The following is a 27,687-nucleotide window of genomic DNA, read 5'->3' as shown; positions in this document are numbered from 1 at the left end:
AATTCCAGTAATGATTTCTTCTTCAGTTAAAGCATACACGACTTGTTTCTCATTTGGATGATTAAGGAAGATATTAATATCTATTTGATTAGCGTAGTGAAGTTGTCATATATGATCACTCAATTTTGTAATGACTCTTTGATATTCATTTTCATACTATTCTAATGCTACTAAAACAATGAATTGAAATCCTAATACTACTAAAACATAAATTATAAAATCAAAAATCAAAACAATAATTCTTTTAGTTACACATCTATTAAGTTTTAACCTCCTCATAGTAATAAATTTAGTTGATCCTAACATTATGACTATAGAGAGGTTCTACTGTATATCCCTTATTTATTTATTTATTATTATTATTATTTTTATTAGAGTGTCCAAATAACCTTGTGCACATCTCAGTTAATTCCCTAAGACCTTAAAGTTAATGACCAGGTAAGCCTCCAGTGGCTACCCCTATTAGGGATCGAGGTAGATCGAACTCAAGACCTCTTGAATAATACACTCAAGAGTTCCAATTGATTGCTCGGCCACCCAAAGATTTTTTTTTTTTTTTTTTTTTTTATGGTCACAAAGAAGAGAAAAAAACAACTGTTTTTGTTTTATTATTTTGAGTAATATTTTTGAAAAAGTTTAGTTGAGTTGTTATTATGAGGTATGATTTAAAAATTAATAAAAACACCCCATAGGTTTGTTAATTTAACTAAACACCCCCTACAAGAAGTTTATAAATTGATAAAAACACCCACACCCACCCACATTTGCCAGATTCTTGCCGTCGGAAGGTGACCGGAATCGTGGTAATGGCGCACTACCGGCTGGATCTTGCCGGTAGTACACCAATCTAGCCTTTTACGGCCACATCTGGTCATCAACGACGATCATATCTTAGCCGTCTTATGTGGCCAAATATCTGGCCTTGACTAGATGTGGTTGTAGATCTGGCCCTTTTTGGCCAGATCCACGATGGATCTGGTCGGAAAATGCTAGATCGATTCACTACCGACCAGATCCAGCTGGTAGTGCGTCATTATGACAAATTTCGACCACCTTCCGGCGATGGTGGTTGGAATCTAGAAAATCCTTCCGACGATGGTGGTTGGAATCTAGAAAATCCTTCCGACGATGGTGGTCGGAATCTGGCAAATGTGGGTGGGTAGGGGTGTTTTTGTCAATTTATAAGCTTTTTTTATTGGAGGCGTGTAGTTGAATTAACAAACCTAAGAGGTTTAAAAATAGTTGAATAAAACAGGATTGAATTTTGAGAACAAGGAAATATGTATTTTTGGTAGGATAGAAATATGATAGGTGGCCAAACGCAGCCAAAATTGTTTTGGAAAGTACAATTGGGTGCATTTGTTTCCTTATTTTTACCCTATCCTATTCCTATCATTTCCAAAATACATTTGTTTCCCTATTCTGAAAATACTATTATATTATATTTAATTATTTTTAAACCCCTTAAGCTTGTTAATTTAACTAAACACCCCCTAAAAAAGTTTAGAAATTGACAAAAACACCCCCATCCACCCACATTTTCCAGATTCCAGCCATCATTGCCGGAAGGTGGTCGGAATCTGGTATAATGGCACACTATTGACTGGATTTGGCAGGTAGTGCACCGATCTAGTCTTTTCCAGCCAGATCCATCATGAATCTGATCGAAAAATGTCAAATCTACGGCCAAAGATCTGCTTGTAGCTAGTTGTCAACGACAGCTAAGATATGGTCGTCGTTAACGACCAACCGCGGCCAGATCTGGTCGTCAATGGTTAGATCTAGCCATAAATCTGGCCTTTTTCAATCAGATCTATGGTGGATTTGGTTGGAAAAGTCATATCGGTACACAATCGATGACTTCGACCATCCTCTAAAGGTAGTGACTGGCTGTCAATATTTAATAGATAGATAGAGGTGTTTTTATTAATTTTTAATATTTTATTACAGAGATATTTAGTAAATTAACAAATCTAAAATGTGTTTTTATTAATTTTTAAATCATATTCCATAATAATCACTCAACTCTTATTTTTTCTAAAAGTACTATCCAAAATATTAAAACAAACCCATGCAACCATTTTGAAAAGGGCAGCTGCCACATGAACTCACTTAGCCTCTTCTTAGAGGCAATGATTAGCCAACAAGCCTATAAGTTTGTCTTCTTAAGAGAACTTTTTGGGCTAAAACTGAGCCTCCAATGCTATATTGCTAATAAAGACAAGATCTTATTATCACCAGTAAACTAGGAACCTGAATCAGAATGGGAGAGAACTTTAAATTGGTTATATTTTTTTTACTTTATATGGAGAGTTTTGCATTAAATTGTAAACAACTTTGACAGACCCCAAATGAACTAAAAAGTTAAAATGGTTTGACTTGACCTACAAAGTTACAGGCTAGTTCTAAATGAAAGTAAAAACTACTTCCTAGTTAGTGTCCAAAGTCCAAACATATACTTTCATTACTCTTATGGAAACTAACGTCGGTGTTTTGTCAAACTTGGGGTTGTTAAGTGGGCAGTCAGTTGGTCTATACACTGTGCATCTCTTTCAGCTTGTCTCTCTTTTGAGGAAGAACAGTGTGAGTTTCAAACAAACAACGCCGAAATATTAAAATTTTCCTTGTCATTTTGAATAATTTTGAGAAGTGAGGAGAAAAAATAATAATGTATTTGAAGAGTAGAGGAGAATTTGTCGCGAAGAATGTTGTGTCAAGGAAATTGGCTCTTTTTCTCTGTGTTTGCTGCTTCAGCGCTGGGATGTTTTTCACTAATAGGTAAATTTCTCTTCTTGGGTTTTTGTTGTTTACTTTGAATCTATAGTTTTTTTCTTCTTTTTTTTAGTTAATTTTTGTGGTTTTTTTTTTTTTTTTTTTTTTAGTAAAGTTTGGATTTTCCCAAGTGGGCATCACTGCATTCTTAGAATTAGATGTATTTATGAAAAGGTATCTGAAGAAATTGCTTTGTGTAGTTGGTTTTAGGAGTTTGTGAATTTTTGCTATTTGTTGATTTGTTGGCAAACCATTGTTGTGTATCTTCTTGTTTTATTACGAACAGATAATTCGGATCATGTGGTTTGTTGATTTTAATGTGCTCTGATTGCGAACTACTATTATTAACTTGCTATTTTGTTGCCAGATACTGTGATTCATTATTGTTTTTGCTGTTCTAAATTTGGGTAGTGTGAAATCACATTGATATTATAGCCAATTTAAGCTAGCCCATTGCACTTTCTTCTGCTTAAGTTCTTAGTTTAATTGTTCTTTCACTTTTTCCAATTAGTGTGCTCGATTTCATGAAGTTAAGCCAAAGTTGTAATCTTTGTTACGTACATTTCTTTTTTCCCCCGGATTGCTGTGGCTGGGAAACATTGGTAAAGGAATAAACTTCTAAATTGTTAGGTTGTCTGGTTTCTTGCTGAATGTTTAAAAATGCAGGTCAACTAAGTCTTAGTTTGAGTTGGCTTAGTTGAGTGGAGGTGTTTGTTTTCATTTCCAGAACGATAAATAGCTAATGAAAAAGATTTTATTTTAGGTTACCAGTTTTTGTATTTTGGATTCTTCCATTATTCTTTTGAGATATATGTTAGTTAAATTTTTTGGCTTCATTTTTTTTTTTTTGGCTGTTGATTGCCGTAAATGTTCAAGTTACTTCACAAATTGGCTGGTTTTTTTTACTATATCCATGCTTATAAATCAAGAAATATTGTGTCAGGGTTCAGATTATGCCCGAAGTTAAAGGCATTGCACGAACATCTAAACTTGAAGATGAAGGGATACAGTCGAAGGGTTGTTATACTGATCTTGTGAGTGAATCTGTCACGCTACCCTTCAAATCTCAGTTCCTGATCTACAGCTAAGATTTGAAGATGTGATTTTGCAGTTTGAATAACTTAAGTTATATCTAAAGTCTGACTTCGTAGAAGGATGACTTTTGGTGGCCTGTGGAATTTTTTTTTTTTCTCCATTACAGATCACAAGTCTCATCATACTTTGAACTACTTCTAACAAATGGAATGTTATTTTCTTTTGAAAATATTGCTTTCTGGTCTCATAATATATATTGATCTTTTCTTTCAAAAAATCATATTAAAGTGAAAGTGTAGTGCTTGGGAATCCATTTCTGGAAGAATTTGCTTCGGCAGATACTTTTTTTCTGTTTTCTTTTTCTTTTTCTTTTTTTTAATGGGCATGGCTGAAAGGGTGGCAGAATCATGATTTAATGGTCAATACACTGCTTTGTTTCTAATTACTATTTTTCACACTGATTGATGATCTGATCACTAAAACCTGCCATCATAACCCTAGTGGTGTCTGCTTAAATTCTACCTTCTAAACTCAATGCTCTATTTTGCTTGTTATTGTTACATGTGATCTCACTTCTTCTTGAAATCGGCTACTGATGTTTTTCATATTCTTTTTTCTTATTAATAAGGTTGTAAAACATAATTCCAACAACAGTGTAGGGGGTAGTTCGACAGTCCAGGATGCTATTAAGTAAGCTGTTCTAATGCATGTTAAACTAGATTCATTTTATAAGATGTAGTATTCTTTTTTGAGTGACCTACATTCTGAATGCAGGGAACAGTATATAAAAATTTCAGAATTAGAGAGGAAATTAGGTGCTGCTAGAGCTGAGCATGAGTCTATGTTGCACAGTCCTCCAGTAAAAGGAAAAATCAAGTCACCTTCAAAAAGAAAGTACTTTATGGTGATTGGAATAAATACAGCTTTTAGTAGCCGAAAACGAAGAGACTCAGTTCGTGAAACTTGGATGCCACAAGGTGCATCAATTAGTTATATATTTGTCTAATTTTCTTCCTGTTATTATATGCTCATTTTGTTGCATCCTTCATCTAATGTGTGATAAATGGAATTTACTATAACAACAATAGGTGAAAAACGAAAAAGGCTGGAGGAAGAGAAAGGCATCATTATACGATTTGTTATAGGTCACAGGTGAGATTTGAAATACCTATTTCGTGTGTAGATTATCTGGGTAAATACCTCTGTTTATAAGTTATATTTTTTCCATCAATGAACTTGATGAACATTTGAGCCTTAGCTTTGAAAAATATCACAAATCTGGTTATATTTCTTTTTCTTTGCCTTCTAAAAGTGGGTTTAGAACTAGCCTACAATTCAAGCCTATTCTCTGATGCAAAAATTTTGTACAAATTGTGAAAAATGGTATAAATTCATGTTACCCAAATAATGTTTTGTTCTAGCTTGTAAACCATGAATTGATCCTTGAGTTCCAGTTAGAATCCTCTTTATATTATCGAAAAGTTTATTAAATACTGAATCTCTAGTTTGTCTCTATAATTTTGCTGTTAAGGAGTAAAAAGTTGTTCATTAATCAATTGGGATATTTATATAGTGCAACATCAGGTGGTATTCTTGATAAAGCTATTGAAGCAGAGGAAATTATGCACGGAGACTTCTTGACGCTGGTGATGTTTCTCTCTTGTTCCTTTAATGGTGTTATCCGTGTTTACAATCAGAGTCCTAGTAATCTTAATGAAGACCAGAAGAAAATTCTGATTGGCTGTCTCGTGTTTGTTCATATTATACGAGCAGGACCATACTGAGGGCTACCTGGAATTGTCCGCCAAGACTAAGACTTACTTCTCCACTGCCGTTGCCACATGGCATGCAGAATTTTATGTCAAAGTTGATGATGATGTTCATGTAAATCTAGGTAAGGGGAAAGTCTGTACCTTCATCTTGCATACATCATTTGTAGGCATTTGACTTTTTCTGCAATGTGCCTTGATTTCATAATTAGAATGGTACTTAATGCGAATCGAGATTAGGTTTATTTTTGGGTAAATTATTGGGGCTGAAAACAACTCTTTAAATAAAGTTGCTGAAAGGTCTCACATAAATTGTTGATTCATTTGAGTAAACCATCAAGTTTACTATGGATCATTGTATGTTTGTCTAACGGAAGTGTGGAGGCACAATGCATGAGTTACGCAATCAGATCTAAGGATGCATCTGGCAATTTTTCACTGCAATCAATTTTGAGCCCTATATCACTGACAATACCCAAATGTGAAAGCTAAGACACTTTCTGGTGGTCTGTGAGATAAAAAATAATATGTTGAAATTTGTATATACTAGAAACAGTTTTCCTGATGCACCAGGCTGCCATGTTTGTACCTTTTTCTGTGTTTTTATTGAACTTGATGTTGTCCTTGGCAAGGTATACTCACAAGAATAATAATTTCTTTGATCAACTGACAGTTTTATCTGTTATCTTCTTGATCTCATTGAGTTTGTTTACTAATAAATTACCCCAGCAACACTTGGAACAACCTTAGCTGGTCATCGTATGACACATCGTCTTTACATTGGTTGCATGAAGTCTGGTCCTGTCCTTGCTAGAAAGTAAGCAATATTTCCTGCATTTCTTTAATAGGCTGAATGTTAAAAAATTCACTAAATTTTTGTATTTTGACCATCCTTTCCTTGTCGAACAGGGGAGTGAAATACTATGAACCAGAGTACTGGAAATTTGGTGAGGTTGGAAATAAATACTTCCGACATGCTACAGGACAATTATATGCTATATCAAGAGATTTAGCTATGTACATATTAGTGAATCGGTAAGTTTTGAAATCCATCTTGTCTCTACTCTCTTTGATAAGTTATGGTTATATTCTTGCGAGCTTGTCTATCTAGTTGTTGATTTAGAAACTGGAACCAAGAGGTTCTGGTTCCCTTTGAGCATGCTTGAGACTTGATTTTAAGAGCTTGGTTTTACACGATGTGGACTAGATTGGTACTTGAAATGCCCACCTTTTTTATTAAAGGAAAAAATATTATGGTGGAAACCTGGGGATTTAAATATTGTCATGCTAAGTGTGTTCTAAATTTTCTCAGGCATGTCCTACACAAATACACCAATGAAGATGTTTCGTTGGGGTCTTGGTTGATTGGTTTAGATGTGGAGCACGTGGATGATCGAAGATTGTGCTGTGGTACCCCGCCTGGTAAAATTCTAAACTGAACATTTGTTAGACCACCCATAAGCAAGGTTTATAAATTGAAAGGCAAGAGTAGGAATAGGCGTTAAAGAGCAGTGAGTGTGATGAGGCAATGAATGTGGAGAGTGTGGTGAGTTTGTTATAAGAAAATACACGTGGCTGATATCAGTTAATATAGAATAGAATAATTAGTATAGAGAAAAGAAGGAGAGAGAGAGGTCATTGTCGAGTTAATTCTTCATAGAACAAATTGGGAGGCCCCCAGCTCCTCGAACTGCTGGGAACCCATCTGTTGAGTGAATTGCTCATTCAAGTGATATTTCAATTGTTATTCATACTATTTCAGTTCTTATCAGATTGTGCAGTTGTTTGCTATTGTGCTTGTGTTTTGCAGTTGTTGTTTGGATTTGTTTTACAGGGAAGTTCCATCAACATTTTACAGTAATTTGTAAGCTTTTAAACCTTGAAAAGAAAATTTTCTTTTTTTTGGCTGTTGATTGCCGTAAATGTTCAAGTTACTTCACAAATTGGCTGGTTTTTTTTACTATATCCATGCTTATAAATCAAGAAATATTGTGTCAGGGTTCAGATTATGCCCGAAGTTAAAGGCATTGCACGAACATCTAAACTTGAAGATGAAGGGATACAGTCGAAGGGTTGTTATACTGATCTTGTGAGTGAATCTGTCACGCTACCCTTCAAATCTCAGTTCCTGATCTACAGCTAAGATTTGAAGATGTGATTTTGCAGTTTGAATAACTTAAGTTATATCTAAAGTCTGACGTTGTAGAAGGATGACTTTTGGTGGCCTGTGGAATTTTTTTTTTTTCTCCATTACAGATCACAAGTCTCATCATACTTTGAACTACTTCTAACAAATGGAATGTTATTTTCTTTTGAAAATATTGCTTTCTGGTCTCACAATATATATTGATCTTTTCTTTCAAAAAATCATATTAAAGTGAAAGTGTAGTGCTTGGGAATCCATTTCTGGAAGAATTTGCTTCGGCAGATACTTTTTTTCTGTTTTCTTTTTCTTTTTCTTTTTTTTAATGGGCATGGCTGAAAGGGTGGCAGAATCATGATTTAATGGTCAATACACTGCTTTGTTTCTAATTACTATTTTTCACACTGATTGATGATCTGATCACTAAAACCTGCCATCATAACCCTAGTGGTGTCTGCTTAAATTCTACCTTCTAAACTCAATGCTCTATTTTGCTTGTTATTGTTACATGTGATCTCACTTCTTCTTGAAATCGGCTACTGATGTTTTTCATATTCTTTTTTCTTATTAATAAGGTTGTAAAACATAATTCCAACAACAGTGTAGGGGGTAGTTCGACAGTCCAGGATGCTATTAAGTAAGCTGTTCTAATGCATGTTAAACTAGATTCATTTTATAAGATGTAGTATTCTTTTTTGAGTGACCTACATTCTGAATGCAGGGAACAGTATATAAAAATTTCAGAATTAGAGAGGAAATTAGGTGCTGCTAGAGCTGAGCATGAGTCTATGTTGCACAGTCCTCCAGTAAAAGGAAAAATCAAGTCACCTTCAAAAAGAAAGTACTTTATGGTGATTGGAATAAATACAGCTTTTAGTAGCCGAAAACGAAGAGACTCAGTTCGTGAAACTTGGATGCCACAAGGTGCATCAATTAGTTATATATTTGTCTAATTTTCTTCCTGTTATTATATGCTCATTTTGTTGCATCCTTCATCTAATGTGTGATAAATGGAATTTACTATAACAACAATAGGTGAAAAACGAAAAAGGCTGGAGGAAGAGAAAGGCATCATTATACGATTTGTTATAGGTCACAGGTGAGATTTGAAATACCTATTTCGTGTGTAGATTATCTGGGTAAATACCTCTGTTTATAAGTTATATTTTTTCCATCAATGAACTTGATGAACATTTGAGCCTTAGCTTTGAAAAATATCACAAATCTGGTTATATTTCTTTTTCTTTGCCTTCTAAAAGTGGGTTTAGAACTAGCCTACAATTCAAGCCTATTCTCTGATGCAAAAATTTTGTACAAATTGTGAAAAATGGTATAAATTCATGTTACCCAAATAATGTTTTGTTCTAGCTTGTAAACCATGAATTGATCCTTGAGTTCCAGTTAGAATCCTCTTTATATTATCGAAAAGTTTATTAAATACTGAATCTCTAGTTTGTCTCTATAATTTTGCTGTTAAGGAGTAAAAAGTTGTTCATTAATCAATTGGGATATTTATATAGTGCAACATCAGGTGGTATTCTTGATAAAGCTATTGAAGCAGAGGAAATTATGCACGGAGACTTCTTGACGCTGGTGATGTTTCTCTCTTGTTCCTTTAATGGTGTTATCCGTGTTTACAATCAGAGTCCTAGTAATCTTAATGAAGACCAGAAGAAAATTCTGATTGGCTGTCTCGTGTTTGTTCATATTATACGAGCAGGACCATACTGAGGGCTACCTGGAATTGTCCGCCAAGACTAAGACTTACTTCTCCACTGCCGTTGCCACATGGCATGCAGAATTTTATGTCAAAGTTGATGATGATGTTCATGTAAATCTAGGTAAGGGGAAAGTCTGTACCTTCATCTTGCATACATCATTTGTAGGCATTTGACTTTTTCTGCAATGTGCCTTGATTTCATAATTAGAATGGTACTTAATGCGAATCGAGATTAGGTTTATTTTTGGGTAAATTATTGGGGCTGAAAACAACTCTTTAAATAAAGTTGCTGAAAGGTCTCACATAAATTGTTGATTCATTTGAGTAAACCATCAAGTTTACTATGGATCATTGTATGTTTGTCTAACGGAAGTGTGGAGGCACAATGCATGAGTTACGCAATCAGATCTAAGGATGCATCTGGCAATTTTTCACTGCAATCAATTTTGAGCCCTATATCACTGACAATACCCAAATGTGAAAGCTAAGACACTTTCTGGTGGTCTGTGAGATAAAAAATAATATGTTGAAATTTGTATATACTAGAAACAGTTTTCCTGATGCACCAGGCTGCCATGTTTGTACCTTTTTCTGTGTTTTTATTGAACTTGATGTTGTCCTTGGCAAGGTATACTCACAAGAATAATAATTTCTTTGATCAACTGACAGTTTTATCTGTTATCTTCTTGATCTCATTGAGTTTGTTTACTAATAAATTACCCCAGCAACACTTGGAACAACCTTAGCTGGTCATCGTATGACACATCGTCTTTACATTGGTTGCATGAAGTCTGGTCCTGTCCTTGCTAGAAAGTAAGCAATATTTCCTGCATTTCTTTAATAGGCTGAATGTTAAAAAATTCACTAAATTTTTGTATTTTGACCATCCTTTCCTTGTCGAACAGGGGAGTGAAATACTATGAACCAGAGTACTGGAAATTTGGTGAGGTTGGAAATAAATACTTCCGACATGCTACAGGACAATTATATGCTATATCAAGAGATTTAGCTATGTACATATTAGTGAATCGGTAAGTTTTGAAATCCATCTTGTCTCTACTCTCTTTGATAAGTTATGGTTATATTCTTGCGAGCTTGTCTATCTAGTTGTTGATTTAGAAACTGGAACCAAGAGGTTCTGGTTCCCTTTGAGCATGCTTGAGACTTGATTTTAAGAGCTTGGTTTTACACGATGTGGACTAGATTGGTACTTGAAATGCCCACCTTTTTTATTAAAGGAAAAAATATTATGGTGGAAACCTGGGGATTTAAATATTGTCATGCTAAGTGTGTTCTAAATTTTCTCAGGCATGTCCTACACAAATACACCAATGAAGATGTTTCGTTGGGGTCTTGGTTGATTGGTTTAGATGTGGAGCATGTGGATGATCGAAGATTGTGCTGTGGTACCCCGCCTGGTAAAATTCTAAACTTAACATTTGTTAGACGACCCATAAGCAAGGTTTATAAATTGAAAGGCAAGATTAGAAATAGACGTTAGTGTGCAGTGAGTGTGACGAGGCAATGAATGTGGAGAGTGTGGTGAGTTTGTTATAAGAAAATACATGTGGCTGATATCAGTTAATATAAAATAGAATAATTAGTATATAGAAAAGGAGGAGAGAGAGGTCATTGTCGAGTTAATTCTTCATAGAACAAATTGGGAGGCCCCCAGCTCCTCCAACTGCTGGGAACCCATCTGTTGAGTGAATTGCTCATTCAAGTGACATTCCAATCGTTATTAATACTATTTTAGTTCTTATCAGATTGTGCAGTTGTTTGCTATTGTGCTTGTGTGTTGCAGTTGTTTGGATTTGTTTTACAGGGAAGTTCCATCAACATTTTACAGTAATTTGTAAGCTTTTAAACCTTGAAAAGAAAATTTTCTTTGACCTGTAAACCTCTTGCTCTTGGTTTATTTCATTTTTTTTTTTTTTTTTTTATAACTTCTGATACCATAGGTGAAGGATATCAAAATTATTGTGAAATATATTGATATTCTGTCTTCCTGCCAGATAACTTTATAAACCATATGTTTTCTCTGGCAAGACCTAAAAGATGGGATATTTTCTGTTCAATAATACTAAACTTACAAAGTTGGATCAACTTTGTATCCTAAGCGATGTGCATAGCAGTTATTTCGACAATATCATATTAATATAGGATGGCGTAATAAGTGATTTAACTTGTCAAACCAGTTGTCACATCATTTGTGAACGCCTTATGTTTAGCTCTAATATCTTGGACCAATATATCTAGACAATTCTCTTAGCTACCATTTTTTCCTCATACGGAGCAAAAGTTACATATGATACGGTAAACCAGTTGCTGCATACACAGTACTAATAGACTTGATCATGTAACACATTTCTACAGATTGTGAGTGGAAGGCTCAGATGGGCAAAACCTGTGTTGCCTCATTTGATTGGAGATGCAGTGGGATTTGCAAGTCTGTTGAGAGGATCAAAGAAGTTCATGAGCTCTGTGGTGAGGGTGAGGATGCGCTATGGCGTTCAAGTTTCTGAGATATTGCCTGCTGCTCTTCCAAACTCAGGAATGGCATACTTATGAATGCTGACACATGCATATATAAGTTTGTGGGTATGGAAAATGTATATGTACTACCAGAATACAGAACTAGGACCAGAGAAGACATAGGCTACACTATCGAGTCCTCCATTTTCATGCGTAGAGGAAACAAACATCTGGGCGGCCCTGTAACCATCAATTCTTTATATGGCTGGAGAACTGTATTACAAGTTCTGTACCATAACTGAGAACAATAATAGTACTAGTTATTGTAAGGCTGTCTACCTCTTGCTTCATATAATTAAATATATTCTGCAATATATTTCATTAGTTTGATCTCTAGTCTCTCCCACTTGTAATATTTGGTAATTTTGAAGCTAGATATCAAAGTTCAATTGATTAAACAACATTTCTAGATTAATACATAAGTGGTGCTGACCAACCACAAGAAAGTTTTTCAGGCTAAAGGTGATGATTTTGATAATCATGTTCAAAATTTAATACCCAATTAAACCATGCTTTTGTATCTTCAGTGTTGTTACTTCATTAATAACACCCCATCAATGTATAGGGGGCACATAATTATATTTGGTGAATGGTACTTTTGCCCACTATGGTGCAGATATTATATTTAGGATTTGCTGTTTTCTGCAGATTCCCAGTTATGTTGCATTTGTACATGTTAAATGAAATCTTTGTGGCAATATTGATCTTTCGACGCAAAGAGTAGTGTCTTTACAGCATAAGCATATCTAGATTATTACATTTAAGTCTCTCCAATAGATATTGTTTGTTTTGGGTTCTAAGTCCACACCGGTTTTTTTTACCTCAAGAGAAATGTTCTTCACCTAAAACATCCAAGCTCCATCAATGAATCCATTATCTGCTAGTGGTTGAATGGAAATTGGACTAACCATGCTACCTAATTTTATTGTTATAGATCACATTTTGATGGAAGAATGGACAAAAAGGGTCCTTGGACTTTAAATAAACTTTGAAAAAAAGACTTTTGTCGTGTATTAGTTTTTGGCTAAGTTCTGTGCGGCCTTAACACAGGAGATGGTGTTAAAGTCCTTAACTCACACAAACCAAAAACTAACATAAGTAAAATGAACAGGATGAGATATAGAAAAAATTGAAACTACTATTATGGAAATTTGATCCTACACATTATGATTTACAAATGGAGTGCTTTATTTATAGGATAAATCTCCAAGTAAATGTCTATATACATTAAATACTTATGCCTAGTGTTAAGGCGCCGGAAATAGCCAAAGAACTAATACGCCACACTTTGTCTCTTTTCAAAGCCAAAATCTGATCTTTGGCAAGATTTTCTGGTGTCATTAGAAGATTTTCACCAACAGGAACATATATATAATATCATCAATGACTGAACTTTGACATAGAAATGCTAATGCAAGAACATCTAAGAAAGTTGGTGGGATTTATGTATCCCTTTTGCTGATAATGACATGAATTGGAGATATGAAGTACTAAAATCTAATGGAATCTTTGACAAAAATAAGTTGTTGTGAACACATGCAAACAAAAAAAAGGACCTTTCTTGGCCTAATAACCACACAAAATTGCTTATCATCTGTGATGGCAATTGAATTTGAATTGACCAACACTTCGGGATGATAGTTATGTGACTGAACATTGACAAGGTTTGGTAGTGGAGGACACGAGCCCACATGAATCCCTCGAAGCATAAGCATGAATAGGAAAACAATGGGCTAGGATTCTGGTGTATATAACATAATCAAGAAGATCCTTTTTGGATGGTAGATATGGGTTCTTTCTTTCCATCATATAAGCTTTTTGGTAGTTTTTGTCCATGAAACCTTTATTCTTGTTTTACATTATTAATTGATCATTCAAGTTAACAGTAAAGCAACGGTCATTGTCTTGTATATAATTTACAATGATTACATTTGTATTGGAGGATTATTAGACATTACTCGACCAAACCCCCTAAATATGAAACTCTATAGTCTTTTATCACATAATATGTTTTATAAGTGGGTTTCATTTCATCCATCTTTGAGAAAAATCGCAAAGTTCCAAAACAATTTTCGAAAATATTAAACCATTTCTCAAATTATCAAAAACCCCATTAAAAATATTATAAAACTAACAATAGAAAACCTCTATAATATATTTAAAAAAATATATATCCAAAATTGTTAAAGAGTCGTGATTTCCTATTTTAACCTCAATAAAAATAATATAAAAAATTAAAACCGTTTAGGAGCATGTGGTGTAGTTTAGTGGTAAGAATTCCACGTTGTGGCCGTGGAGACCTGGCTCGAATCCCAGCAGCCACAGTTTTTACATTTTTCGACTGACCTTACTTATTAAATGATAAACTTATTTGCACCAATTCATTTTTTTTATTTGTTGACCAAATGATTATAAGCACAATTTTTACTATAATTTAATAATTTTATAAGCACAAAGCCTTTGAGATATCCTTGATTTAACCCACAATAAAAATGCATGGAAGAATCAAGAACAATGGTTAATTAACAACATTAATTAAGCTAATTAAATTCTGATGCCACGTTTCCTCTTATGAGTAATGTATAGATTAAGTGGGGTTTTGTGGATGTCCCTCTCTGGCAGCCAAATATATCTATATCAAAAGAAGAAAAACTCAGCTGGCTGGTTTTACTGTACCACACGCACCCACACAACAGGACCTTGCTTATATATGTCTTTACATGATTGATTCTTTTAAGTGTAAACACCAATTATTTGAGAACAACTAGTTAAGTAAGGAGGCTTTAGCATGGCTAGCAGCCAAAAATGACATAACAGTAGTAAAGTTAAAGGTTGATTACCTTATGAGCTGTCAGGTTTCGAAAGTCCATTTGGGGTTTGAGTTTTGTTAATCTCTTCCTAGTTTCATTGTGTTTGGGGTGTTATGGTTTAGGGAGTTTGGCTTTTGCTTTGGAATTTTATAATGAAAAAGAGTGATCAGTACAGTGATCAGAAATGCCTGCATGAATCCAATGAAATTGCCTACATGATCGATTCTTTAAGGGGTAACACCAATTATTTGAGAACGACTGTTAAGTAGGCTTAAGCCCTTTCATTTTTATTTTTATCATTGAACTGGGTATCCATGGCTAGCAGCCAAGATGGTTTGATTAATGAAAATGACATAACAGTACTAAGTTTGATTAGCTTATGGGGCTGTCGTTTTCGTAGTCCAATTGGGGTTTGAGTTTGTTAATTTCTTCAAGTTTCTTGTGTTATTTGGTGTTAATGGTTTAGGGTGTTTGGCTTTTCCTTTGGATTTTTATGATGAAAAGTGAGAGGTGGTAAATAGAGGGAGATGTACAGATGTACTCCTAGTTTATAGTTGATCAGATGCCTGCATGAATCCTGACCACGCTCTTCTCTTGAGTCATTTTCCAACAGAGTTACAGTTTACAGACCCTCCTGCTGATTTTAGTCCGGAACCAGAAGAAGACATGACCTCATCCTGCCCACCGCCCACCCTCCTCACATATATGTTATTACATTACATTGAATTACAACATTAACTACTCTGGTGGTTTGCTGAGAATTATTATTATGAGGGTTCTGAATTTGAATCTTTATATATAATAAGAGTAATCACGAGTATATTACCGTTACTTATAGTGTTGAGATTAGTTAGTGTATGCAAATAGTCAGAACCCGGATACCAAAAGAAAAGATTACAGATTACAAATGTATTATCCCTTATCTAAATTATAATAAAAAAAAATATATATACAAATCAAGTTTCAAGGATTATACATAAAACCAATAAATTATAAGATTCATGCATGTTATTGTGCAATATATATATGTGCTAACTATCAAGAAACCAATTAAATGTTTTACTACGGCCTCCTTGAGCACCTCTCTAGGAACGCTCTTAAAAAAGTTGGCACTTTAACACATATACAGAGAGATAGCTTTCAATCAGTGGCCGAGCTTTTTCACGCTAAAGCCGAATCAGGAGATGAGTTGTAGTTGTTGGTGTTTGGGTGTGTTGGGATAAGGTTATTACGGAAATCGTGAGGTTAGTCAGGCAATGCTTTCTCTCACCACTTCCCAATCAAAAGCCAGCCTTTTCCGTGCTTCATATATTATAATATGAGTCCTATTAAGCACAATGGATACAACATGCATCCCCATGTCAAAAAAATCTACAAACCTCTATAAGTTTCTGACTTCTAAGAAGTTTAATTTTTCAGGAGAGTAATATAGATTTTGTGACAACTGAGATTCTATCAGAACCCATAACTTTGTTTCCTTTTTGTTTTTTCTCCATTTAAGTTTTTATTTTGAGAAGCCGCAAATGGTGAAAGGAAGGGGAAAAAGGGGCTAGGTGGTTCATCAAGATAGGATACAGGCTGTCTCTGTTGTCTGCTTCCTGTTCTGTTGGTGCAGGATACTACCATTTTGAGGCACTTGAAAATCTGTGTTTATGGAAGTATATGGACACTTTCATGAAAGGGTTTTCACCAGCTTCTCTTGTTTGTCCTGGTTAGGTTTATTATGTTTTTTACATGTATTCTTGAGTTTATCCTGAAAAGTCTGATTCTTGTGGAGGATATTGAAAACCAAGGCAAGGTAGATTCCTGATATATTCTCTTACACACTTTCTCCTTTTGATTCCCAAGACAATAAAATCACTGCACTTAAAAGGAAAAGTAAAAAAAAAACAAAAATTACTTTTTGCTTCTTCTATTATACCGATCAAAGTCACTTTATACTTGCTCAAAATCTTCTCTTCCTCTGCTTTGGTCTAGTTTTGGTTTTTCAGTTTCCTTGTTTTTGGCTCATAAAATGATTTTGAAGCTTTTGTGTTGGGGTTTTTTGAACTTTTTGACTAGTCATGGAAGACTGGCAATATGGTCTATGAGCATAACAGTGAGGGTGGTGGTAGAAGATCAATGAGAAATGAAGATTTTGAAGAAGAAGAGTGTGGTCTTTTGTGAAAGAAAGTGAAGAAGAAGAAGATTCAAGTCCTAAAAGGACTCTAATGAGTACTTTTTGGTCTTCTTCTTCTTCTTCTGCATGGCGTTTCACCACTGCACCATAATGATTCCAAGGTCTATAATAATAATATAATAATATGCCAATTACAGCCCATGATGAAGCAGCCAACAAGGTGGTTCAACAATCATCAGCTCCTATGAACATCCCTGATTGGTCAAAGATTTATGGGAAAAATGCAAACGGGCTCATCAAGAAATGGCTCAGGGTTGTACTGGTATTAGTTTTAATGATGTGGTAATGATGATGATGATGATGATGATGAAAGATATGTTACCTCCACATGAATGGTTAGCTAGGAAGCTTGCTAGGAACAAAATTTCTCTTTCTCAGTGTGTGAAGGGATTGGAAGGAGACTGAAAGGTAGAGATCTAGCAAAGGGGAAGCTATTTTGACCAAAACTGGTTTCTTAGAGTAATGTCATCACCATACCACCTACCTTCAAATCATCAGTCATGTCGTCACGATCCCATTTAATCTTTTTTTTATTTATTAATATTTGAGTCTATTGTTACTAATACAGTTGTAATTTAGAGGCCAGTTGGGGGGTGGGGTGAACTAGAAATAGAGAGTCCGAAAGAATCAAAAGAACAAAAAAAAAAAAAAAAAAAAAGGAAAACAAGGTAATCTCTGAGATTTTGTCTGTTAGTCTGGTAGGATTTATGTTTGGGTAGGAGTAGGCTGTAGCCTGGAGCCAGAGTATGTTAAAGTTGAATTTTAGTTTTAACCTTTATCCTGCTGCTTAATCTATCTGCGTGTTGTACCCTTTTTCAATCTTATCTAACCTCATTTCATCTTTTTAATTCTGACAAAATGTGTTTGATGAAAAACTGGAACCAAACAGCAGAACAAACTGTTAAACTCATATCTCTTTGTAGTTTGCTTGAGCCTAATGGGGTGTGAAGTTTCTTATGTTAAAGGAAGTCTCACATATATCCATCCAAACTCTTTTGCACATGATAGGGGCCACCGGCCACACCAATGTTAAAAGTTCAGTCAGAGAATAGTCTTACTCCTTGTCTTGGACAGATTCTTATTATATACATGGTTCATCGTAATTCTATATTATAAACACAAGTTCAAGAATCACTGATGGTTGGCTATATCCCTTTTGCCGACAAGAATAATTATATGATATTTCTGGGAAAATTATTCCCATGCTTTCACTCTTACCTCAAATTTCACCATATTAAGCATCAACAAGTGTTTGAGGACCATCAAAAGTCCCTTGGCCTAGGCATGGACAATGGGCGGGGTGAGGCGAGGTGAGGACCCCATTTCCTCACCGCCACCGACCCATTATGGGAATGACGGGCGATCCTTCCCGCCACGGGAATTCATAGGCTCTCCTCCCCCGTAATCATATGACAATTACACTTAAGTTAACGTCTAAACTTAAGTAAGGACTACATTTGTCCAAAATAAGTAAAGTATATATATACGGGCTTGCCTGGCAGGTCCCCAAAATCAAAGGAATTGAACGGCCGGTTACTTTGATTTGGAATTGGAACAGAACTATCGGTTTTCGGGTATCTAAAAATACAATTACCCCCTATTAAAAAAAAAAATGATAAATAAACCTTATAAAATTACAATTACACCCTACAATTAGTGCAAAACATTAAATAATATATTGTTTATAATTACTTGATGTTTGATGCTTGATTTTAAGTATTTAATGTTTGTTTTCACCAATAATAAACATTTAAAACTATTATTTAACGTAAATGTCTTAATGTATATTAATTTCTTAATCAAGTAATAAGTAAAACTTAAATTAATAAGATATTTTGAAAAAACTATCTTTTAATGAAAATTAATAAGAGTTTTGATACTAAGAAAAAAATACCAAATTTTATATTATTATATGATATGCAAAATCTCAACAACAAAAAAAAACCCATATGCAAAATATCAAAAAAAACCCTTATTCTTTATATTATATAAATTTAGTCTCGATTCCAGTTCCCGCTTCCGTTCCTTTGATTTGGAACCAGAACGAAACGCACAGTATCGTTCCAATTTTTAGAACGAAACCTATCCTTCTATATCGGTTTGAGTGGGATCGAATCGACTACCCAAGTATCCACTCGGTTCTGGTTCTACCCTAAAATCGCCGTCCCCCAAGGCCTCCACTCCCTTGCCCTCTCCCCGCAAAACTAGGGAATCTTCACCCCATACGGGGTAGAACAAGACGGCGACCTAGAAATCGGGGTCCATTGCCATGCCTCTTGTTCCACAACACAACAAGTGGTCCTTCCATTAGGGTGGGTTAATCTGTATAATACATTAATTTATTTCTTTTCAACTTTGTTGATGGGTTTTCTATATCTAAATGTCCGTATAATTTTTGGTATTATCATGTGCTTTACAGATTAGAATAGAGAAGCATATGCTTTGCAATATCAGAAGTGGTTTGTCCTTGCCAGTTGCTGCTACTCATCAGAAAGCACTGCTTCGTATTGTACAAATCGATACTTTCCATTATTCCTACATGATTCTCTTTTACTTCCATTACCAAGAAATATAATGGAATTGAAACATAAGCATTACTTGACCTTTAAATATTTTGACTTTTACCCTAGATTATGCAATGTGGGTATTGCAAAATCCAAATCTCTTAGTGCTATGCTTTTAATAAAATTTAGAGATGTAATAATGATAACTTTATACTTTTACCATGAGCACTAAGTTATTATAGTAGAACATATCTATAGTGATATCCAGTAGGAATAACTTCATGTAGTCATAAAAAATTTTGTCTTGGGCTAGTGTATAAATAAAAATAAATTTTAATTGTAATAAATTATAGTTTTTTTAAGTCATCTAAGGAACTTTACCTTTATATTGTATAATATATGTATATTATAAAAAAATATATATGTTACATTAAATGTTTAAGATGAAATAAAATATTTATCTAAATTGTCTGAATAATGAGTTGTCTTTAGAGTTGTTACCATATCTTATCTTGCGGGTCGTAATAAGGTCACAATGGACACCTTCTTGTTGAAGAAATATTTTTAACTGTACGTTTGGAAGCTTTTTGACACGAAACTTTGGTATTTCTGTACTATATTACCTTAGGATTATCTCATTCCTTTTTGTTTAATTCAGTATGATTTCTTCTTCAGTTAAAAGCTACACGACTTGTTTCTCATTTGGATGATTAAGGAAGATATTAATATCTATTGATTAGCGTAGTGAAGTGTCATTATGATACTCAATTTGTAATGACTCTTTGATATTCATTTCATACTATTCTAAGTACTAAAACAATGATTGAAATCTAATATCTAAAACATAATTATAAAATCAAAAAAAAACAATAATTCTTTTGTTACACATCTATTAAGTTTTAACCCTCATAGTAATTAGTTGATCATAACATTTGACTATCAGAGAGGTTCATGTATATCTTATTATTTATTTATTTTATTATTTTATTAGAGTGTCCAAATAACCTGTGCACACTCGTTTTAATTCTACAGACCTTAAAGTTAATGACCAGGTAAGCTCCAGTGGTACCCCTATTAGGGATCGAGGTAGATCGAACTCAAGAACTCTTAATAATACACTCAAGAGTACCAATTGATTGCTCGGCCACCCAAGATTTTTTTTTTTTTTTTTTTTTTTATGGTCACAAAGAAGAGAAAAAAACAACTGTTTTGTTTTATTATTTTGAGTAATATTTTTGAAAAGTTAGTTGAGTTGTATATGAGGTATGATAAAAATAATAAAAACACCCCATAGGTTTGAATACTAACACCCTACAAGAAGTTTATAAAAATGATTAAAAAAACCCACACCCACCCCACATTTGCCAGATTCTTGCGTCGGAAGGTGGCCGGAATGTGGGTAATGGCGCACTACGGGGATCTGCGCGAGGTAGTACACCAATCTGCCTTTTACGGCCAATCTGGTCACAACGAGATCATATCTTAGCCGTTTATTGGCCAAATATTGGCCTTGACTAGATGTGGTTGTAGATCTGGCCCTTTTTGGCCAGATCCACGATGGATTGGTCGGAAAATGCTAGATCGATTCACTACCGACCAGATCCTAGCTGGTAGTGCGTCATTATGACAAATTGTACCACTTCGGCGAGGGTGAATCTAGAATCTCCGACGATGTGGTTGGAATCTAAAATCCTTCCGACGATGGTGGGGAATCTGGCAAATGGGGGGTGGGTAGGGGTGTTTTTCAATTATAGCTTTTTATTGGAGGCGTGTAGTTGAATTAACAAACCTAAGAGGTTTAAAAATAGTTGAATAAAACAGGATTGAATTTGAGACAAGAAATATGTTTTTTGGTTAGGATAGAAATTAGATAGGTGCCAAACGCAGCCAAAATTGTTTTGGAAGTACAATTGGGTGCATTTGTTTCTATTTTACCCTATTATTCTATCATTCCAAAATACATTTGTTTCCCTATCTGAAAATATATTATTATATTTAATTATTTTTAAACCCCTAAGCTTGTTAATTTAACTAAACACCCCAAAAAAGTTAGAAATTGACAAAACACCCCCCCCACCACATTTCAGTCCAGCCATCATTGCCGGAAGGTGGTCGGAATCTGGTATAATGGCACACATTGACTGGATTTGGCGGTAGTGCACGATCTAGTCTTTTCCAGCAGATCCATCATGATCTGATCGAAAATGTCAAATCTACGGCCAAAGATTGCTTGTAGCTAGTGTCAAACAGCTAGATATGGTCGTCGTGTAACGACCAACCGCGGCCAGATCTGGTCGCAAGGTTAGATCTAGCATAAATCGGCCTTTTTTTCAATCAGATCTATTGGATTTGTTGGAAAAGTCATATCGGTACACAATCGATGACTTCGACCATCTCTAAAGTATGAATGGCTGTCAATATTTCATAGATAGATAGAGGTTTTATTAATTTTAATATTTTTTTTAATTACAGAGATATTTAGTAAATTAACAAATCTAAAATGTGTTTTTATTAATTTTTAAATCAATATTCCAAATAATCACTCACTCGATTTTTCTAAAAGTACTATCCAAATATTAAACAAACCCATGCACATTTGAAAAGGGCAGCTGCCACATGAACTCAATTAGCCTTTCTTAGAGGCAATGATAGCCAACAAGCTATAAGTTGTCTTCTTAAGAGAAATTTTGGGCTAAAACTGAGCCATCAAGCTATTGCTAATAAAGACAAGATCTTATTATACCAGTAAATAGGAACCTGAATCAGAATGGGAGAGAACTTTAAATTGGTTATATTTTTTTTACTTTATATGGAGAGTTTTGCATTAAATTGTAAACAACTTTGACAGACCCCAAATGAACTAAAAAGTTAAAATGGTTTGACTGACCTACAAAGTTACAGGCTAGTTCTAAATGAAAGTAAAAACTACTCCTAGTTAGTGTCCAAAGTCCAACATATACTTCATTACTCTTATGGAAACTAACGTCGGGTTTGTCAAACTGGGGTTGTAAGGGGCAGTCATTGGTCTATACACTGTGCATCTTTCAGCTTGTTCATCTTTTGAGGAAGAACAGTGTGAGTTTCAAACAAACAACGCCGAAATATTAAAATTTCCTGTTTTCATTGAATAATTTTGAGAAGTGAGGAGAAAAAATAATAATGTATTTGAAGAGTAGAGGAGAATTTGTCGCGAAGAATGTTGTGTCAAGGAAATGGCTCTTTTTCTCTGTGTTTGCTGCTTCAGCGCTGGGATGTTTTTCACTAATAGGTAATTTCTCTTCTTGGGTTTTGTTGTTTACTTTGAATTATAGTTTTTTTTCTTCTTTTTTTAGTTAATTTTTGTGGTTTTTTTTTTTTTTTTTTTAGTAAAGTTTGGATTTCCAAGTGGGCCTCACGCATTCTTAGAATAGATGTATTTATGAAAAGGATCTGAAGAAATTGCTGTTGTTAGTTGGTTTTAGGAGTTTGTGAATTTTTGATATTTGTTGATTTGTTGGCAAACCATTGTTGTGTATCTTCTTTTATTACGAAAAGATAATTCGGATCATGTGGTTGTTGATTTAATGTGCTCTGATTGCGAACTACTATTATTACTTGCTATTTTGTTGCCAGATACTGTGATTCATTATTGTTTTGCTGTTTAAATTTGGGTAGTGTGAAATCACATTGATATTATAGCCAATTTAAGCAGCCCATGCACTTTCTTTGCTAAGTTCTTAGTTTAATTGTTCTTTCACTTTTTCCAAATTAGTGTGCTCGATTTCATGAAGTAAGCCAAAGTTGTAATCTTTGTTAGTACATTCTTTTTCCCCCGGATTGCTGTGGCTGGGAAACATTGGTAAAGGAATAAACTTCTAAATGTTAGGTTGTCTGGTTTCTTCTGCTGAATGTTTATTAAAATGCAGGTCAACTAAGTTAGTTTGAGTTGGCTCAGTTGAGTGGAGGTGTTTGTTTCATTTCCAGAACGATAAAATAGCTAATGAAAAAGATTTTATTTAGGTGACCAGTTTTTGTATTTTGGATCTTCCATTATTCTTTTGAGATATATGTTAGTTAATTTTGGCTTCAATTTTTTTTTTGGCTGTTGATTGCCGTAAATGCTCAAGTTACTTCACAAATTGGCTGGGTTTTTTACTATCCATGCTTATAAATCAAGAAATATTGTGTCACGGGTTCAGATTATGCCCGAAGTTAAAGGCATTGCACGAATCAAACTGAAGATGAAGGGATACAGTCGAAGGGGTGTTATACTGATCTTGTGAGTGAATCTGTCACGCTACCCTTCAAATCTCAGTTCCTGATCTACAGCTAAGATTTGAAGATGTGATTTTGCAGTTTGAATACTTAAGTTATATCTAAAGTCTGACTTGTAGAAGGTGACTTTTGGTGGCCTGTGGAATTTTTTTTCTCCATTACAGATCACAAGTCTCATCATACTTTGAACTACTTAACAAATGGAATGTTATTTTCTTTTGAAAAATATTGCTTTCTGGTCTCATAATATATATTGATCTTTTCTTTCAAAAAATCATATTAAAGTGAAAGTGGTGCTCGGAATCCATTTCTGGAAGAATTTGCTTCGGCAGATACTTTTTTTCTGTTTTCTTTTCTTTTTTTAATGGGCATGGCTGAAAGGGTGGCGAATCATGATTTAATGGTCAATACACATGCTTTGTTTCTAATTACTATTTTTCACACTATTGATTATCTGATCACTAAAACTGCCATCATAACCCTAGTGGTGTTGCTTTAATTTACATTCTAAACTCAATGCTCTATTTTGCTTGTTATTGTTACATGTGATCTCACTTCTTCTTGAAATCGCTACTGATGTTTTCATATTCTTTTTTCTATTAATAAGGTTGTAAAACATAATTCCAACAACAGTTGGGGGTAGTTCGACAGTCAGGATGCTATTAAGAAGCTGTTCTAATGCATGTTAAACTAGATTATTTTATAAGATGTAGTATTCTTTTTTGAGTGACTACATTCTGAATGCAGGGAACAGTATATAAAATTTCAGAATTAGAGAGGAAATTAGGTGCTGCTAGAGCTGAGCATGAGTCTATGTTGCACAGTCCTCCAGTAAAAGGAAAAATCAATCACCTTCAAAAAGAAAGTACTTTAGGTGATTGGAATAAATACAGCTTTTAGTAGCAGAAAACGAAGAGACTCAGTTCGTGAAACCTGGATGCCACAAGGTGCATCAATTAGGTATATATTTGTCTAATTTTCTTCCTGTTATTATATGCTATTTTGTTTGCCATTCATTAATGTGTGATAAATGGAATTTACTATAACAACAATAGGTGAAAAACGAAAAAGGTGGCGGAAGAGAAAGGCATCATATACGATTTGTTATAGGTACAGGTGAGATTTGGAATACCTTTTCTGTGTAGATTATCTGGGTAAATACCTCTGTTGATATGTTATATTTTCCATCAATGAACTGATGAAATATTGAGCCTTAGCTTTGAAAAATATCACAAATCTGGTTACATTCTTTTTCTTTGCCTTCTAAAAGTGGGTTTAGAACTAGCCTACAATTAAGCCTATTCTCTGATGCAAAAATTTGTACAAATTGTGAAAAAATGGTATAAATCATGTTACCCAAATAATGTTTTGTTCTAGCTTGTAAACCATGAATTGATCCTTGAGTTCCAGTTGAATCCTCTTTATATTATCGAAAAGTTATTAAATACTGAATCTCTAGTTGTGCTCTATAATTTTGCTGTTAAGAGTAAAAAGTTGTTTCATTAATCAATGGGATATATATAGTGCAACATCAGGTGGTATCTTGATAGAGCTATTGAAGCAGAGGAAATTATGCACGGACTCTTGACGCGGTGATGTTTCTCTCTGTTCCTTTAATGGTGTTATCTGTGTTTACAATCAGAGTCTAGTAATCTTAATGAAGACCAGAAGAAAATTCTGATTGGTGTCCGTGTTTGTTCATATTATACGAGCAGGACATACTGAGGGCTACCTGGGATTGTCCGCCAAGACTAAGACTTACTTCTCCACTGCTGTTGCACATGGGATGCAGAATTTTATGTCAAAGTTGATGATGATGTTCAGTAAAATCTAGGTAAGGGGAAAGTCTGTACCTCACTTGCATACATCATTGTTAGGCATTTGACTTTTTCTGCAATGTGCCTGATTTCATAATTGATAGGTACTTAATGCGAATCGAGATTAGGTTTATTTTTGGGTAAATTATTGGGCTGAAAATAACCTCTTAAATAAAGTTTGCTGAAAGGTCTCACATAAATGTGTGATTCATTTGAGTGTAAACCATCAAGTTACTTGGATCATTGTATGTTTGTCTAACGGAAGTGTGGAGGCACAAATGCATGAGTTACGCAATCGACTTAATTGTGAATAAAGTACCTGAGAAAGTCCTTTAATTTGATGACTTTGAATGCTTTAGCTGACAGACATATATAAGGAGGTTAACCTGCTTGCAGTGAGAATTAACTTCTTACTTGAAGACACATTATATGTCAATGAGTTTAATTTTTGTTATAGATTAAACATTGCAACCAAACGCCTATGTTGTCGTTTCTGTGTGGTTGTATAACTAGCTTTGCTTTATTTATTTTTGTAGCTTTGGATCACTGTTTCAGAAAGTAAATTTATGGCTAATATATGAAGCATGTCACTCCAGGTGTCATATACTTCAGAAAATGTTGATGAAGGCAAAAGAGCTGCCAAGGAAGCCTTGCAGCAAAGGGTTGGTTTGAAAAAGGCTGATCTGCCTTTAGTGGGAATTATTTCTCGTTTAACACATCAGAAAGGTATCCATCTCATCAAGCATGCTATTTGGCACACCATAGAGCGTAATGGACAGGTTTTTTTTTTTTCCTCATTCGTCTTTCCTTAACATTTATGTTTCTCTTGTCATGTATCAATACATATGACACCACTGACCGTGAGAGGTTAATTGTTAGCATTTTCATGTTTATACTGACCAAGCATGTGATGCCAGGTTGCATTGCTTGGTTCTGCTCCAGATCCTCGTATCCAGAATGATTTTGTTGATTTAGCCAATCAATTGCATTCTAGTCATGCTGACCGTGCTCGTCTTTGTTTGACCTATGATGAGCCACTTTCACACTTGGTATGTTCTCATGGAGCTTCAAACTTCATTCTTTTCCCTTCTTTTACATTGTGATATTTTGTATCTACAATATAATTCCAAATTTAATACTTGGACTTCATAACAGATATATGCTGGAGCAGATTTCATTCTAGTTCCTTCTATTTTTGAGCCCTGTGGACTGACACAACTCACTGCCATGAGATATGGTTCAATACCCGTTGTTCGGAAAACTGGAGGTTTGTACCTAGAAAGTCATCCTTTCAATGAATACATCATATCAAGTTTCTGATATATCTGATCTGTGATTTAGAATACTTCTCAAACTGCTTTTGATCTCAAATCTAAAATGAGATGTGTAATGTAATTACTGGAATTTCTGGAATGGCCCTTAATGTTTCCCTTTTTCCTTTATGAAAATCATGAATATATGGTTTAGAATGGATGATTCATTAGTTTGCCAGTTAGTTACTGATTCCTTGTTAAAGTAATGCCTGCATTATTTGACAGGTCTGTTTATCATTCTTCCCAATTTGAACATGATCTTACCGGTGTTGTGTTTTCTAATACGTCTTCCCTGCCATTCATGCTGATTCATGATTTTCCTTTACCTCAATGTTTATTATTCTTTTAAATTATCCAAATTCGGAAATTTGCATCTAACTAATCTTTTTAAAGTTTATCATACTGCTATCATGTTTATTGACCCTCGTTAATACCTTCGCAAATTTAGTATATTTGACTGAACATTTTCAATTTATTTCTTCTGTAGGACTTTATGACACTGTGTTTGATGTTGACCATGATAAAGAGAGAGCAGAAGCCCAATGTCTTGAACCAAATGGATTTAGTTTTGATGGCGCGGATACTGCTGGAGTGGATTATGCTCTCAATAGGTGAGTAATTTATTTCTTGTTCAACAAAGTTGGTAAGTATATATTTCTCTTGTAGCAGAATTGTAATAAGTTTCAGTCCTTGTTTCTTCATTTTTTTAGTGCAATCTTGATGTGGGCTGCTAAAATGGCCCCTTTTGTACAACGAAGAATCCAGTATTACTCTTTCATTTACTGTTTTGGAGTCCTCTACTGAAAGCATTTTAACGTTTTGTTATTTCATAGTTT

The 27,687-nt window shown here is 34.5% G+C and overlaps 2 protein-coding genes across 3 annotated transcripts in view; both read left to right on the top strand.

Moving 5' to 3' along the window:
- LOC116111701 (starch synthase 3, chloroplastic/amyloplastic) overlaps positions 1-27,687 on the top strand; it is a 47,371-nt gene that overhangs the window by 18,929 nt on the left and 755 nt on the right. The window contains exons 12-15 of the mRNA XM_031397845.1: positions 26,135-26,317; positions 26,456-26,587; positions 26,694-26,805; positions 27,339-27,462. Of these exons, the coding sequence (XP_031253705.1) occupies positions 26,135-26,317; positions 26,456-26,587; positions 26,694-26,805; positions 27,339-27,462 (551 nt within the window). The remainder of the gene's footprint in view (positions 1-26,134; positions 26,318-26,455; positions 26,588-26,693; positions 26,806-27,338; positions 27,463-27,687) is intronic.
- LOC116111702 (probable beta-1,3-galactosyltransferase 3) lies at positions 2,445-12,316 on the top strand. Of its 2 annotated transcripts, XM_031397846.1 has the most exons (11): positions 2,445-2,778; positions 3,716-3,806; positions 4,436-4,497; positions 4,582-4,784; positions 4,896-4,959; positions 5,381-5,453; positions 5,581-5,701; positions 6,306-6,393; positions 6,486-6,611; positions 6,889-6,998; positions 11,816-12,316. In XM_031397846.1, the coding sequence occupies exons 1-11, from the start codon at positions 2,669-2,671 to the stop codon at positions 11,962-11,964; spliced, it is 1,197 nt and encodes a 398-aa protein (XP_031253706.1). In that variant the 5' UTR covers positions 2,445-2,668; the 3' UTR covers positions 11,965-12,316. The 2 variants fall into 2 exon arrangements, with proteins under 2 accessions (XP_031253706.1, XP_031253707.1); XM_031397847.1 differs by lacking the exons at positions 2,445-2,778; positions 3,716-3,806; positions 4,436-4,497; ... (5 more) ...; positions 6,486-6,611; positions 6,889-6,998 and adding exons at positions 7,578-7,665; positions 8,295-8,356; positions 8,441-8,643; ... (4 more) ...; positions 10,345-10,470; positions 10,748-10,857.

Source organism: Pistacia vera, unplaced genomic scaffold, assembly GCF_008641045.1.
Source record: "Pistacia vera cultivar Batoury unplaced genomic scaffold, PisVer_v2 Contig65, whole genome shotgun sequence".
Taxonomy (NCBI): domain Eukaryota; kingdom Viridiplantae; phylum Streptophyta; class Magnoliopsida; order Sapindales; family Anacardiaceae; genus Pistacia; species Pistacia vera.
The sequence above is the reverse complement of the archived record's forward strand: the minus strand, read 5'-3'. Positions and strand labels throughout refer to the sequence as shown.